This window comes from Schistocerca gregaria, chromosome X (assembly GCF_023897955.1).
Source record: "Schistocerca gregaria isolate iqSchGreg1 chromosome X, iqSchGreg1.2, whole genome shotgun sequence".
In the NCBI taxonomy this organism is placed as follows: Eukaryota; Metazoa; Arthropoda; class Insecta; order Orthoptera; family Acrididae; genus Schistocerca; species Schistocerca gregaria.
Genome location: NC_064931.1, coordinates 697,293,526 through 697,309,142, shown reverse-complemented (window position 1 = coordinate 697,309,142; position 15,617 = coordinate 697,293,526). Strand labels below are relative to the sequence as shown.

At 36.4% G+C, this 15,617-nt stretch overlaps 1 protein-coding gene across 3 annotated transcripts in view; it reads left to right on the top strand.

The window, feature by feature from the left end:
* Nucleotides 1–3,285: 3,285 nt before the first annotated feature.
* The window catches only part of LOC126298498 (CCR4-NOT transcription complex subunit 2), a 137,251-nt gene continuing 124,919 nt past the window's right edge, over nucleotides 3,286–15,617 (top strand). Inside the window, exon 1 of one of the 3 annotated variants that reach the window (XM_049989835.1) lies at nucleotides 3,286–4,104. In XM_049989835.1, the coding sequence (XP_049845792.1) occupies nucleotides 4,067–4,104 (38 nt within the window). In that variant the 5' untranslated portion in view covers nucleotides 3,286–4,066. The remainder of the gene's footprint in view (nucleotides 4,105–15,617) is intronic. The other 2 variants (XM_049989836.1, XM_049989837.1) reach the window with 2 other exon arrangements.

The following is a 15,617-nucleotide window of genomic DNA, read 5'->3' as shown; positions in this document are numbered from 1 at the left end:
CAAATGAAGTTACAAAATTTCCGGCAAAAAAATCTTACAGCTTCAGTTACACTAGTGAATGACATTTTGCTTATGATTGTAAATATTTTTCTTCCTGGCTTGTTCACACCTTTCAAAATCTTCATATTCTCGTAAACTATCCATTTGGGAACCTTGATCTCAGTTGTCCCAGACCCCACTTTTAGTTTTGACCATTTTACAATCTTCACGATTCTACTGTCTTTTCATATTTGTCCATTTCCTTTCACAGTCCTCAAGTGGTACTGCAACTTTATCCAAAATTTCTTTGAGCAAATCTTTCCTTTTATATCTGTCTTTATATGCAGAATCAGAAGGTTCCCGCAAAGATTTCATTTCAATTCTAACAAAAACTTAATTGTTAGATCTGTTGACCACTTCTAAGTTGCCACTGTCGAAATAAACACAGCAGACGAAGAAAGAAACACAGCAGATGATACAGCAAATGTGCATGTGCAAGTCACATGACCCTGGCATGTTTTTGCTCTCTGACCATAAACTATAAACTCGAGACAAAACTTCCCTCAACTAGTCGTTCAAACTCGCTACTCCAGGCAACTGTTGAAAACTAAGCCAAACTTCGAGCTGAAACCAGTTGTCAACCAAGTTTGTTGGAGTTGGTTTTCAGTGTGAAGGTACCTTTAGTGTGAGTGGTAGTGAACAGTGGAATTATGTTTTACATAGAAAGTGACTAGAAACAGTCCAAGAGTCGTCAGGGGGTGTATTCAGTGTGGGCAGTGAAGAAAGAGTTTTGTTTAGATTGCAAGTTACATGAAACAATTTGTGTGTTAATGACGAAATTTTATTGATTAGAATTACAACAATGGGCAGTGCAACTGTTAGGACACTGACTTCTATTTGGGAGGATGGAGGTGCTCTGTCCAGCTGTTCCGATTTGGGTTTTCCTGGATCGCTAAGGCAAACATCTGGATGGTTCCCTAATCAAGGCCTCAGCCAACTACCCATCCTATCCCCATAGGCTAACTGTCCTATTATCTTAAAACATGTTATGTATGCTGTGTGTTATATTTTGTCCCATTGATTGGCACTGTATTTCCTTGATATATCCTATGTCACTGTCAGATGATCCCTGGATGAATACATAAATAAATAAGTTGCTTCAGAGTGGTATGTAGTATACAGCACTAGATAATATTACATGAAGACACATTTTTGTCTCCGTTATGTGCACAAACAATGAAAATCTTATGTTCTAATTTACATCTCATCACCTCTAGCATTAATGTCAATTCACACTGACCATAACGGGACTGACATATTAAGGTGTATTCACACTATCGTCCATGTAACGGCATGTAAAGTCAATTTAAGTCGTGATCACAACTTACAAAACTGACCTCAACTATTGTTTCACAGGAATTACAACCTTTGCAAGATGATTTTCAACTGTTTTTATGAATGGAGTTTACACATGTACATGGATGCTGGAGTCCACATTCGTATCAAAATGATATTTATTGGATGCAAATGGTTTGCAATTTACACACTAGCTTTTATATTAGAGAAGGCAGACAGAAGTTCAAAACAATTCAAGAAAATGAGAGTGGATCAAAAAATGTCATTGCAGTGTATAAATGGGAATCCGCATTTTATAATTATTTCAGAAAGTCGAACTACTGGTTTTATCATTTGTTACATGAAAGTGCACCCATAATTACTAAAAGGAACACAGTACCATGAGTTGTAATCACTTCCCATGAATAACTGGTTTGTTTAAATTTACTTGCTAGCCCAGTACAAATTTTGATGCAATAATCATATGTCCCTTAATACCTATCCCTTCTAGATTTATAGGTTTTGTTTGGATCTTGTATCTGGCTTTTAATAGTTCAAGTGCATTATCTTTACTGGGGTTACTAGTGATATCACATAATAATGACCACTGACACTTGCAAAACTTTCACATAGAGTTTAGAGTGCTACTTAACAATAAATACGCCTGCCACAAACACATATTTAAACAAACAACTCTAGTACATTACTTGATGTATATTTCACAAAAAAGCATTTTGCCACTGTTGCAATGTCTGAAGGTTTCAGTCAATTTCTTTAAGAAAACATTACAAATTCCTGACAACATACAAATAAATTCCACTTACTGATCAATAAGAGTCAACCCACAGTATTTTTTCACTTAGAGTTGCATCCAAATTGCAGTCCATTTCATTGTAAATTACTGAATACTTTACCAGTATGTATAAAAATCCACTGTACAAATGTAGTAAATGGAAAGTAATACAGTACTCTAATGTCACAGAATTCAGACTGCTGCCTCCCTGCTTAAATTAATCTTTCGTCATATTTTATTAGATTATAAATTTTAACAAAAGAAATAACGAAATGAAACAATTTATAACAAATACCAAAAACAACGAACAACATCCATATCCATATTTCGTTTCGTCGTGTATCATGAGGAAATTAGCTTGTGGGTCATGTGATCAATGGACGGATGATGTCAGCCCATAAAAACTTTCTTCCCGAGAAACCATGACGGTGCCGTGACGTGACGAGATGGGGACGGCCAGTGCAGATGTCGCCATTTGAAATGCATTGCACAATGTTTTGACGGGGCGGGACGTAACGTAACGTGATGGCCTGTGTGAATTGGCCTCTACAGATATAAAACAGTAACATCACTCTGTTTACACAACCTCAAAGATGTAGGTAGTTTCATGTTTCATAGGTTAATTGCATGATAAATCGTAACAATGTGGAGAGACCGTTATATATATATATATATATATATACACATCATAGATTATTTGGAAAATACCCCTAAATGCTGATCATTGACAAGGTCTGTTTTCTATTCCTTTATTAAATAAGTATAAATAAATAAAGAAGACAGAATTTTATTCAAGTATTTATTGTGATATATACATGTAACAGTAAAACCACTTTGTTCACACTACATTATAAATGTAATGCTCTTCACAAAGCACACTTCAACTTCTGTTACTATTTACTATGACTGTTAATTTATTTCACTTACTTTCGAAATTATAACACTCAAGATAAAGTTTTCGTTATCATGCACGCTGAAGTTTTCAGAATTTGAACACTTTTACACGTTATTACAAGTTATATTTCCAGAACAACAGATCTTACAGCACATTTGCGTCATCGGTAAATCATGTTTTTGATATATTCTCACATATGTAACTCTGTATAGTTACTTACCGTACTAGGTGTCACTATTACAAAAGTTATTTCTAAAATTCCGTGCGTTCATGTTGCGGAACCATTCTACTCTTAACCTTTTCAAACGTTAAGTTACGCCGCTGACTTGTAGCTGCATCGTAGACTGTGGCTACATTAAATACCTTGCAGTGTGTGCAACGTATTTTGATCGTTGATCTTTGAAGTTGTTAACGTCCGCACTCAATTGTCTCTATGAAGCGCAACTGTTTGTGCTAGAGAAGCCAAAGCATTTTAAGTTAAAAGTGTTTGTGATAGTGAAATTGTGATATCTACGAACTGAATTGTGCAGTGACACATTCCCGTAACGTGCCCAGTGTTCGACAGAACATAAAATGTGCGTTGCTGTAGTTGGAACATAAAGTTGTTTTTATATTTTAACTGCTAACATGTACGTTTTTAGTGCAACTAGTACATACACTGAGTTATGCTGCCTATGTAGTGTTCCTATGAAGACGTGTGTATAAATAAGTGAGCGAAACATAATTGTTGAATGTTTCCTAGATATGTATCAGGACTCTATAAAGTATACGTATGTGACAAACGGTAGGGTGTTTAATGAATTGTACAATTGTGAATAGCACAAAAAATTCGCGGGTGAGAAGTTTATGCGTTAGACGACATCCCATAAACACGAATGATTCAAAGGTTCATGGAATCAAAGGCATGGTGGGACGGGGTGGGTGGTAGAGAATTAGAAAATTGTTAAAACCCTGTGCTAGAAACAGTGGAAAGTGTATATAGAAATCGCTTGAATATGTTAATTATGTTACGGCTTGCTGTTAAGATACGAGTTTTATAAAATTTTAAGACGTCTACTGGTGTTATGGAAGAAACTAATATGACACCCAGGAACAAATTGCGGTAAGACAACTTGCAGATAAAATTGCTTAACACTCTTGATATGAGCAAATGAATAACTTCGCTATAAGAAGAACTTTGAGTACTATTTCGTGTATACACTGCGGATTGGAAGATAACATTAAAAGTTATCATAAGGAAAAAATCTGAAATTAGTATGAACTAACCTAAAAGTTGGTACATCTACCAAGAAAACATTGGAGAAACTTAGATATCCATAGCACTGCACCTACTGCCCTTCTTATCCCATTATGTAGGTAACCTCTTAGTGGTGGCAACTTGGATAGTATGGACTAGTATTTAATGAGTCATTTTGTTTCTCATGTTTTCGTTAGGGTTTCTAATCTATTCGTGTGATACGTAGGAATGGCCTTCCAATAGACACGGAAGTCTCTTTTGTTCGTTCCATTTTCTCGCAGCTGTTTCTCCCCTTTAATCGAATATAAGTGGATAATAAGTCAGCTGTGTCCAAGGCATTGTGATATAATTTTCCACGAAAAGTATGTCCCACCACACTATATCTGCCATCTGTTTCCCCTTGTCCATTACGAATAATATATAGTCACAACATAGTACACCATATTGTTAGGTAATTTAACTGCAAATGTATCTTAAGACAAAGTTTTATGACACATTCGATAGACTATTACATCTAGTCAGGGTGTACCGAAACGTTTCAACGTCTGTGTAAATTTCGAATTTTCTTATTGTTCCTGATAAATATTTCAGTAGTGCCTATCATTTCAAATTACTGATAACAATACTTACTAATAGGTCAGGTAAGGGGATAAAATTCGTGGGATTTTGGTGAATGGAACGATGGTTCTCCTAAATTGCCCAAGGAAAATGTGGGATGATTCTTTTGAAAGAACACCTAGCCAATTTCCTTCCACAGTGTTAGACCGTGCTCGTTTGGACCTCATTATTAGTGGGGCATTAAACATTAAAAATAAGCATCCGACGTATCTACCTAGCGAAACGCTTTACTTTCTCACTGCTCATGATTTCAAGCAAAATTGGTATGATAGATGCCTCGGCAGAACTTGCAAACATTAAAACATTTTTAATAACGTAAGTTTCAGTATCCAAAATACCAATATTATATGAATAATTAATTTAATTCTGCGATCAATATCAAAGAACGGTGTGCAATCAACCGGCCACTGTTCCAGCCTGTACAGCTGTCAAATTAGGATGGGATTTGTGGCGGGGGGGGGGGGGGGCGGCGGCGGCGTTGGCGTTGGTTTACGTGTCAGGGAAAAGTATTGACTTTACTTTTTATATATTTAGACGATATCTCTTACATAAATGGTATCGAAATTTTCATATCTTAGATCATTGTTAGAGGATACTACAGTGCCTGCTATTTATATTCATTACAAACAGATCTGACCTTAATCCCACACAAAACCTCATATACAGGAACCATAAACAAACGTCCTTAGCTCCCCCCCCCCCCCTCCTCCCCATTACGTGACACTCACTGTATTAATTTCTTGTGGGAAGCACAAAGGACATAAGTAATAGTAAACTAAAAGGGAAACAATACATTGATAATACTATAAAAAAAATTAAAGGTCGTTAGGTTTTCATCTGCACACATAAATGTTACCAAAATTTTCATTGTTAACGAACACTGTTCTACAGTAATATAGCACAAATCTAAGAACCTATTCTTTTAAAGTGAATTGGTGAGAATACTTTCTACTTTCAGTTATGAAATACATATAATCACTCTTAGGGGACTGATAATCATTTGTGCGCTTACACAAAAACAGCATGTATTGCTGGCATATATGGCAAGAAATAAAAAGTAATTAAATTGACTGCAACTACAAAAACAGCTTTTCCTGCTTTTACATAAATTTTCCCTAGACAACCAGTGTATTTATAAAGTGACATTGGTCAAACTCCATGAATGCTGTGGACATGGGACGAGTATGTGGAAATAAGTCAGAGCTGTATATTTTAATGTGGTATAATGAAATGACTTGATGCCATATTACATTGTTGTTTTGCAGTTTATAAAATAACTCAAAACATTGATATAGTGTTTCTATGGAGATATTATTCAATGGATTAGGAGTAGTTGTCCAACAGTGTTCTTTAATCCTCTCTTAAACTCCACCAATCACCTAAAAGGCATTTGATATAGTCTGGCATATTGTTGAATATACTTGTACCCAACCCATATATCTGACTCCTTTCTGGATCTGTTGAAGTGATTGTAGAGGTTGTCTTTTATTTTTTTGTATTCTTGTTTTCACTATTTTGATGAAAAGAGAAAATATTAGTAATGACAAAGCACATTAATATATGGGCTCTGTATATTTTTGGAATAGATCCCCACAGGGTGTCCTATAAGTAATATCAGATATGGGTCATTGCGTGGCTATGTGGGTGGCTCTTCACAACAAATACTCTTACATTATAGTAGTCTGCATCATCAGTAAGGAGGGCAAGAAGTTGGAGCTGGTAAAGATAAATACAGTTAACGTAAACAAATTTGAAATCTTTGTGTGTGGTGTGATGAATGGGAACACTTTTTTGTCTTCAGATAACTAGAGATTTTATTAAAACTCTGGTCTATTGGTTCATCAATTGCAGTGAAATACTGTTTTATTATAAATCAAATATTCACTGTTAGGACAATATAATATAGATTTCTCACAAACATGCATATCACATTTAAATTCCAGTTTGAAAACGTGTGTGTGTGTGTGGGGGGGGATAAGAAGTTGGTATTAAATGGGAGAAACAAGATAATTTACCATTGAAATGAACATAAAAAAAAATCATACAATTCAAGATAAGACATTTAAAATGGGGGGGGGGGGGGGGGAGGGAACCAGGTGTGCAGATGTGCATGTATTACTTAAACGCAAGCTGGTACCTTATTGATCAAATTGTGAGTTTGTACATTCTTCACAATTACTGATACATCTTCCCGCTACTTGTATTCATTTACTGGCCAAATCCGACACAAAATCCCCTGGCTTGGTCTTACTGTTTACTGGATGTGTAATGCTACTGTCGCTTCTGCTTGCTGATGCAACCAGACTTTACTGGCTTCTCTTATTCAAAAGTTACATATACTTCCAACACTGCTTCCATAGTAGGCGCTGTCACATAATTAACGTAACGAATTGCTAGTTGCAACATGCAGAAAACGTGTTTTGTTCTGCTGCACATTTTAGCGATTTTGATAAACTCACGCCGCGGTGATGTTCTTCAGCACGCCAGTGTAGAAGTGTGCACAGAACCAGCTAGGTGAAAATCCGTGCAATATGCACATATATTTATATATAAAAACCTACATAGGAATTTTCCTTGGATGAGACCTCGTGTACGGCATCTGCCTATTGAAAGGCGCATATTTTACTGTTCGCGTCGTTTCTGCATAACCTTTCGGTGATTGTATCAATACCTTGTATTGTGATATACTGTCAATTTTCGAACATTAGCGAGTGTCGTGATGAACTAGCACTGTTATCAGTTACAGGCTTAAACTGTTGCTCTTTCATAACGTTTGAGAACAGAAGGCGAATCCTCGCGTTCTAATTTCATTGTACTGTTATGTCAGAATGTTATTTTGATAATTTTCGGACGCTTACAAAGCTATATTTTCGTAAGTTACCGGAACCAGTGATTTGGATACGTAATTTATTTCGTAGCAAATCAGCGTTTGTGGTTCACAGTTCTGCCAACTAATACATCACCCTTGAACTTCATTGTTTATAGACGCAAATAAACGTACGTTTTTGAGAATTGTCCAAAGCCACCATTGTCCTTTGCATAATCTGAGGTATTTGTAGAGCAAAACGGTGTTCCTGATTTAATTACTGTAGCAGATTCTATAACGTATTATGTTACATCTTGTTCTCCCTTAAAGAGGAATAGACCTATATATTATCTACATTTATCGTAAATTAACACTGTTTCTGAGTGTGCTAACAACTATAGTTAACCTCAAAACGTTTTAGGAAACTAGTAGTTTTTACCACAGGTTTTTGTGTTGTGTTAATGGAAATCTCATTTTGTCTATTTGCTTCAGTTCTTATGGGAATTAGCAACTTTTTAGCTCAACAGATTGAAGGATAATCAGTGGGCTTAATTTAAACTTATTTGTTCACCACCCAAAATCCAGCCCCACTGTGAATTGTGTTCTCAAACACAGGATGAGTTGGTTGACTTCTTTAGGCCTAAGCAGCTGGAAATCACCTTGACTACTGTCAAACGATTGGCACCTGCTGCGAATCAGTGTGTAGGAGGAGCTCCCAAGAGTTGTGTACCTGTGATACCTGTACCAGAGGTACCTAAAGTATTATCCTGCAGAAAGTCTGTGATCTGTCATTACTCATCCACTTGGTGTGTCAGTGGTAGATATAGGCATGCTGTATGAAGTGGACAGGGACCAGGGAGGACTCGGGGTGCTGTACCGACCACCTAACCAACAAGTTTGACGTGTTGTCTTTCACTGCAACTGAGCTGGTGAGACTCACCTTGCCTGTTTTGGGGAAACCTGTTTTGTCTGGTGTCAGGAGGCGGCAAACTCAAAAGGTAGGGATCTATTAATCGTAGGTACTTTAAACATATGGCGAATGATGATACGCTGTAGGGAAATGGCAGCAAGGAACAGGAAAAAGACACCAGAACACCAGATACATTCAGTGTGTATGCCTGTTGGCCTCATTCAACATATTGAAGAGGCTTATTACAGCACCCAATGAAGCCTGACATCTGAGCTCCGAGGTCATTCTAGTGACTGGCAGAGAAGGCTAAGAAGACCAGTCTTGTGCGTGGAGTTTCAATGACGCTCTTAATTTGCAGTGTTCTCTCCAGAACGGACTGTGGCCCTTCGGTTCTGAGTCATGTAGAAGGACTGAACCAGAGACTTCGAACGTTTTGTGACAAGTTAGGTTACGTCTTCCTGGACTTATGCCGTAGAGTTGAGAACTGTAGGTTCCCCCTAAATGTTTGAGGTTTGCACTACACATCTGAGCATGCTACTCAGGTAGCTAATTGTGTGTGGTGTGCATGCAAAGGTTTGTCAGATTGGGCAACTCTCCATCCAATCCACATGATGATAGTTGTAGGAAACCCAGATGTATCAGTGCAAGATTGGAAGAATGTCTCCCACAGATGAGAGTATGAAAAACCTACTGCTAAAATACCGAAGCATTCGCAACAAAGTGCCAGAATTTGAAGTGCTCATGGAAGAGCAGTGAAGCTGATTGAAACCTGAAATTGACAGCAGTGAGACTTTTGGAGGTTTACATGTGTATCAAAAGGATAGACAAATGGAAATTGGAGATGGTGTATTTGTCGGAGCAGAAAAGATCTCAAGTCCACCGAGGTAGAAACTGAAGCCGCATGTGAGATTGTTTCGGAAAGACTCGATATTAGGGGTGGGCACAAACTAATTGGATCCTTCTATTGGCCACCACTCATCTCCTGATGTAACCAGAAACTTTTGAGAAAATCACTTTTACGTATGTTCCACAATCATACTGTAATCATCAGTGAAGACTTTAATCGTCCGGCAATTCATTAGAGAAAATTACAGTTTAGTTAGTAGTGGGCGTGGAATAACATCCGTGAATCTTCTACCTAGAGCAGATAGTTAGGTACCTCACTCATGAGGGAAATATATTCTCTGATGGCACCAAATAGACCTGTCCACTTTGAGGATATCCACATATAAACTGGTATCACTGACCATGAAATGTTTGCTGTAACAATGATTACCAAAGTAATTACTAAATTAAGTTCAGTGTATATGTTCAGTAAACTAGATAAAAATGTTAGTAGTGTAATATCTCTGTGAGAAACTTGAAAATTTCAGCACCAGACAGGAGCATGTAGAGGAACTCTGGTTCAAGTTTAAAAGAATAGTTGACCATGCACTGGATAGGTATGTACCCAGTAGAATAGTTCATAATGGGAAGGAACCTCTATGGTATACAGTAACTTTAAAGAAACAGATATTACAGATACAGATGGTAGGTGTAAAACAAAATGTAGGGCTATGGATAGAGATGCTGAATGAGACGCATTTGGCCATCAAGAGAGCAATGCGAGATGCCTTCAATGACTACCGTAGCAGAATATTGTCAAGTGATCTCTCACACAACCCAAAGAAATTGGGGTCATATGTAAAGGCTGTTAGTGGCACTGAAGTAAGTGTCCAGTCTGTTGTGAATGAGACAGGAACTGCAACTGAAGGTAGCAAAGCTATAGATGAAATACTTGACTCTGTTTCCAAATTTTACAAAGAAAAACCCAACAGAATTGTCCCAATTTAATCTTGACAGACAGCTGAAATTAAAATTTAACAAAGCTTCATGGCCTGATGGAATCCCTGTCAGATTCCAAACTGTATTTGTGGTTGAATTAGCCCCTCTCCTAACTGTAACCTATTGTAGATCCCTCAAACAAAAACACCATCTCCAGTGGCTCAGGCCACATCCGTCTACTAGTAGAAGTGATCCACAAAACTGCCATCTAATATCCTTTCATCGATTTGTTTTAGAATCTTAGGACATATTCTGAGTTCAAACATAATGAAGTATCTAGAACAGAAAGACCTCATCAATGCTAACCAGTATGGATTTTGAAAACACCGATCATGTGAAACCCAACTCACACTTTTCTCACAAGAGACACTGAAAGCTTTGGATCAAGCTAGTCAGGTAGATGCTTTATTTATTGATTTCCAGAAAGCATATGACTCAGTACCACACCTAAGCTTATTGACAAAAGTACAATCATATGGAGTATAAGTGAAATTTGCAACTGGATTGAGGACTTTTTGGTAGGGAGCATGCAACATGTTGTAATGGATGGAGAGAAATCATCAGTAACTTCGGGTGTGCCACATAGAAGTGTGTTGGGGCCCTTATTGTTCCTGTTGTATATTAATGACCTTGCAGACAATGTTAATAGTAGAATCAGGCTTTTTGCAGGTAATGCAGTTATGTATTATTTGTGAAAGAATCTGCATAAATATTCTGTCAGATATTGATAATATTTCAAAGTGGTACAGAGATTGGCAACTTGCTTTAAATGTTCAGAAATGTAAAGTTTTGCGCTTCACAAAATGAAAAATGTAGTGTCATATGACTATAATAGCAATGAGTCACTGTTAGAATCACAGCTCATACAAATACCTGGTTGTAACACTTTGTAAGGATATGAAATGGATTGATCACATAGGTTCAGTCATAGGTGAAGCAAGTGGTAGACTTTGGTTTGTTGGAAGAATACTGGGGACGTGCAATCAGTCTATAAAGGAGACTGCTTACAAATCACCGTGCGACCGGTTCTAGAATATTCCTCAGGTGTGTGGGGCCCGTACCAGATAGTCCTAACAGGAGATACTGAATGTCTACACAGAAGAACAGGACGAATGGTCACAGGTTTGTTTACTCTGTGAGTGAGCATCACGTAGATACTGAAGGAACTGAACTGGAAGAATCTTGAAGATAGACTTAAAGTATATCGAGAAAGTATATTAACAAAGTTTCATGAACCAGCTTTAAGTGGTTACTCTAGGAATGTACTACACCACTATATGTATCACTCACATAGGGGACATGAAGATAAGATTACTGCATGCGCAGATGCATTCAGGCAATCATTCTTCCTGACTCAGTACCTGAATGGAACAGAAGATCAAGTGCCCCTTTGCCATGGGTAGTACCAAAAAGAAAATTCCAGTTAGCAGAAATATTAGTCAGATTGAAAATATGAAAGATTAGGCATTATAAAGTGATTCTTGAAATGTTGAACTGTGCAGCGCAGTCATCAGAAGATATTTTGATGTACTGAACATTTTTCCTCCCACTCTTGAAGGGTTTTAGGGAATCTCTAAACACTATATTTGCTCTGTGACAAGTCATCACTTATAATGGCCTCATTGTGGATAATACCACATTTTAACCAAGCAGCAGTAGCGAAAATAGTAGTCTGTTACTGATGTCAATGAGCACTTTGAATTTGATCTTGGCTCACAGTGATGCAGTTTTCCACAAAATAAACCTGAAAAACTGCATCAAGATTTACAAATGTTCTGTTCACATTTTTGAAGTGCCAAGACTTTTCTTTCACATAACACTGTAGTTTGAATGCTGGCAATTGCATCTGTATCTTTGTCACAGTCAGATACAAATCAAGTTTCCATTTCAATTCTGGGCTGTCTATCAACATCTTTCCATTGAGGGAATTTTATTTCACTATGAATTGAATTGTTTCATCATCACTGAAGATATTGTATACGGAGTTACAGTTGCATCTTTCACACCTGTCTGACATGCACTCTGTTTTCCGGATCAAATACATGGAGTGCTATTAATTCTTGAATCCTGTGTGGGAATACTCCTGTTTTTATTTTCCACCAAAAACTGCATATATTAGCGCTGTATCTCCATACGCATGTATTATGGAGCGTAGAGGAAACAAGAAATATAAGTGGTGTGTGAAGCTCAAAAAACTTGTATTTTTTTTAATGGCAAGGTCAGGGTATTATTCATAAACTCTTCATGGGTTTCATCAGTGGTCATCATCGTCGGTTTCTGCACTACTAATTTCTTTCCAGCTTTGTCCTTTTGTATGGTAACTTTGACCTTTTTGCCTGATTCTGTCGTGCTAATGTCATCACAAAGATAAAACTATATCACATTAGATTTTGTTTCTTCATTGACTCTTACATCCCTTTTTGAATCTACAAGCTAGAGTCAGCTTTTTCACAAGTTCTTGTACCTTGTTGACAAACAATTTTGCTACCACTGTTTTACATTACCTTGAGTCATTTGGCAAACCTCTCTTCACCTTAGCATCTGCTTTCCATAGTAACCTGCTACTGCTATAGGAAGTCTTTTGTGAAAATGCTTTCTGGTAAATGATTTTAGCTTATATCTGTGTCACTTGTCTCCTATCTTATCGTGCTCTTTTTCGAGTTTTTACTTCTTACTCTGTTTGAAGTGCCTGTTTTTCTTTCATTCTTCATAATTTAAGCATTACGTGTTATTTTGATTGATATTTGGCATACTTCACAGGATCGTGTAATCTCTCAGTTAATGACATTCTTATACTGAGAAATAGTTTAGACACCTCCGAATAAAGAAATTACTGTTTAATTTACATAGTGTTAATTTCCCTTTACTGTGCAGTTCTACAATGATGAAACTGAAATACCTATAAAAATAAAATAATGAAGTTTTTTCCAAATAAGTTGCTTAATAGTGATAATGGATCTTCTGTGGTAGAAAATTTATTATTACAGCTACTTTGAACTATTCTAATCTTTTGGTATAGAGGGTTCTTTCTCATGGACTGACCCTATATTTCTTATAACACTCTTCTCAAAATACTATCTCTCTGAGGCATTTTCCTATAAAATGATTTCATGACTCATTAGTTATGGAAATATGAGGAATAAAAAAGTTCTTGCATGCCCTAGCCTAACTAGGTGCTTCATTAATTACAGGTAGTGCATTTTCCGATTAAGGTTATGATCTTTCTGTAGCACCCAAATTTTAACACTTTCACCTTTTATTTCATTGTTTGAATGACTATTTTATAGTTTGTGGAATAGTGTGAAAGAAGTACAGAATTGTACGTACTGAGTCTTGTCAAAATTTGAAGATAAACTATTAGACTTGGCTCATCTGTTGATGTTCTCTAACTAATAATTAGATGCCCTTTCAGTAAGAGGATGGGTAGTACTTTTATCCCACTACTTGTATGATCTGCAAATGGTCAAAATTTGCATCATCTGGCAATACAAATGATACATCATTTGTGTGTATCAAAAACATAGGACCCGACATAGAACCCTGCAGTACACCATATCGGATGGCTTCAAATTGTGTGTGCATATTGTTACATGATTGACATGGAACTTGTAAATTCAGTGTCCTGCAGATAATATAAAAAACCATGCCCTTGCTACAAATTAAATTTCATAATATTTTAACTTTTGTACAAGGGTTTTGTTGTTGCACAGTTAAAGGTCTTTGCAAAGTCACAAAATACTGCAATTGCTAGTAATTTGACTCATTGTAGTATATCATCCGTCAAGACAAATGTAGCTTGCTCTGTTGACAGTTTTTTTTTACTAACAATCTTTTTTCTGTATGAAGTGTTTATATATTCTGCTGTACAAAATCTTCTGAAACTTTTTGAAACTACAGGCAATAATGAGAGAGTTGGTTATTTTTACTATTGTTTTATCTCATTTTTGTTGAATGGCTTAACATCATGTTTATTTGTCTGTGATAGTACCATTATGAAAAGATTTACTATATAAGTAACTTAATGGATTACATAGTTCAACTGAAACAATTAGATTAATTTAGTGCTGATTTCATAACAACAGATTGAACAACTATTTTTAAGTGTTGGAAATTTTGAAACCTACTTTTGGAGATCTAAGATGTGGTTCAGTTCTGTCAAATTATTTGTGTGTTTCTAAGAAACTGTAGCCTATATATTGAAGAAATGTCCAAACCTAAATTATCTGTTTCTGACACCAAAAAGTTAAGAGGAAGTGTGTGTGATTTTGGGACAATCTTGAATCAGTTCATCATCTGTCTTAAAAGAGATCATTTTCTTGATTTTTGTTCTCTTTATCATTTTTTTACTGTACAAATAGTTCTTATCTTGTTGCTGGAGGAACTATTTGTTCATATAATTATTTGGGGGCTCTGACTGTTTACAATTTTGTTATAAAATTTGTAATGAGATTTATTCCTGTCATATGTGTCCCTCCATGCTGAGTAGTCTCCTCTTAGTTTTGCCTGATAGTTTGATTACTTTTGTGATCCAGGGCAAACATAGGTTGATTTGTTATACAATAATTTTCATAGTAGCATATGACTATATGACAGAAAACATTAAATTTTTAGTTGACACCAAGTGTGTTGTCTGCACTTTCACCTGTATATATCTGGCAGATACTTCTTGAATTTCTTACTTTTCTATTTATTACTTTGACATTTTCTAATTCTATTTATTTATGCTCTATCCCTCATATTAAAATCAGTAGTCGAAAGTTGCGATCTGTTAGACCCTTACACACAGGAGTTAAACTTCAATTTCAGTCTCCGTTTGTTTGTACAAATATTATCAATTCCAGTTTTCATATCTCGTTTTAAATTGTGTGGTTGCAGTTAGATCACAATAAATTGCAAGGGATTAAAGTACATCATGAGAATAAGAGATTATATGAAATGGTAAGGGTCTCGAATACACCTTAAGAATACAGGAGTGGACAAAAACACTGAAAACCTAACACATTACCATGCCTAATACAGTGTAGAAAAAAACCATTGGCATTCAAAACAGGTTCCAGTTATCTCAGACTTGATAAGTGCTAGTTCTGTACAGCTTTTTCGGGGAAATCTTGTGCCTTCATTCGTACAAAATAGTGACGAGTTCAGGTAACAACAATGGAGATGGCTGGTGATCATGCATCCTTCTTTGTAAAGTAGACGACAAAAGCTGAATAATATTGA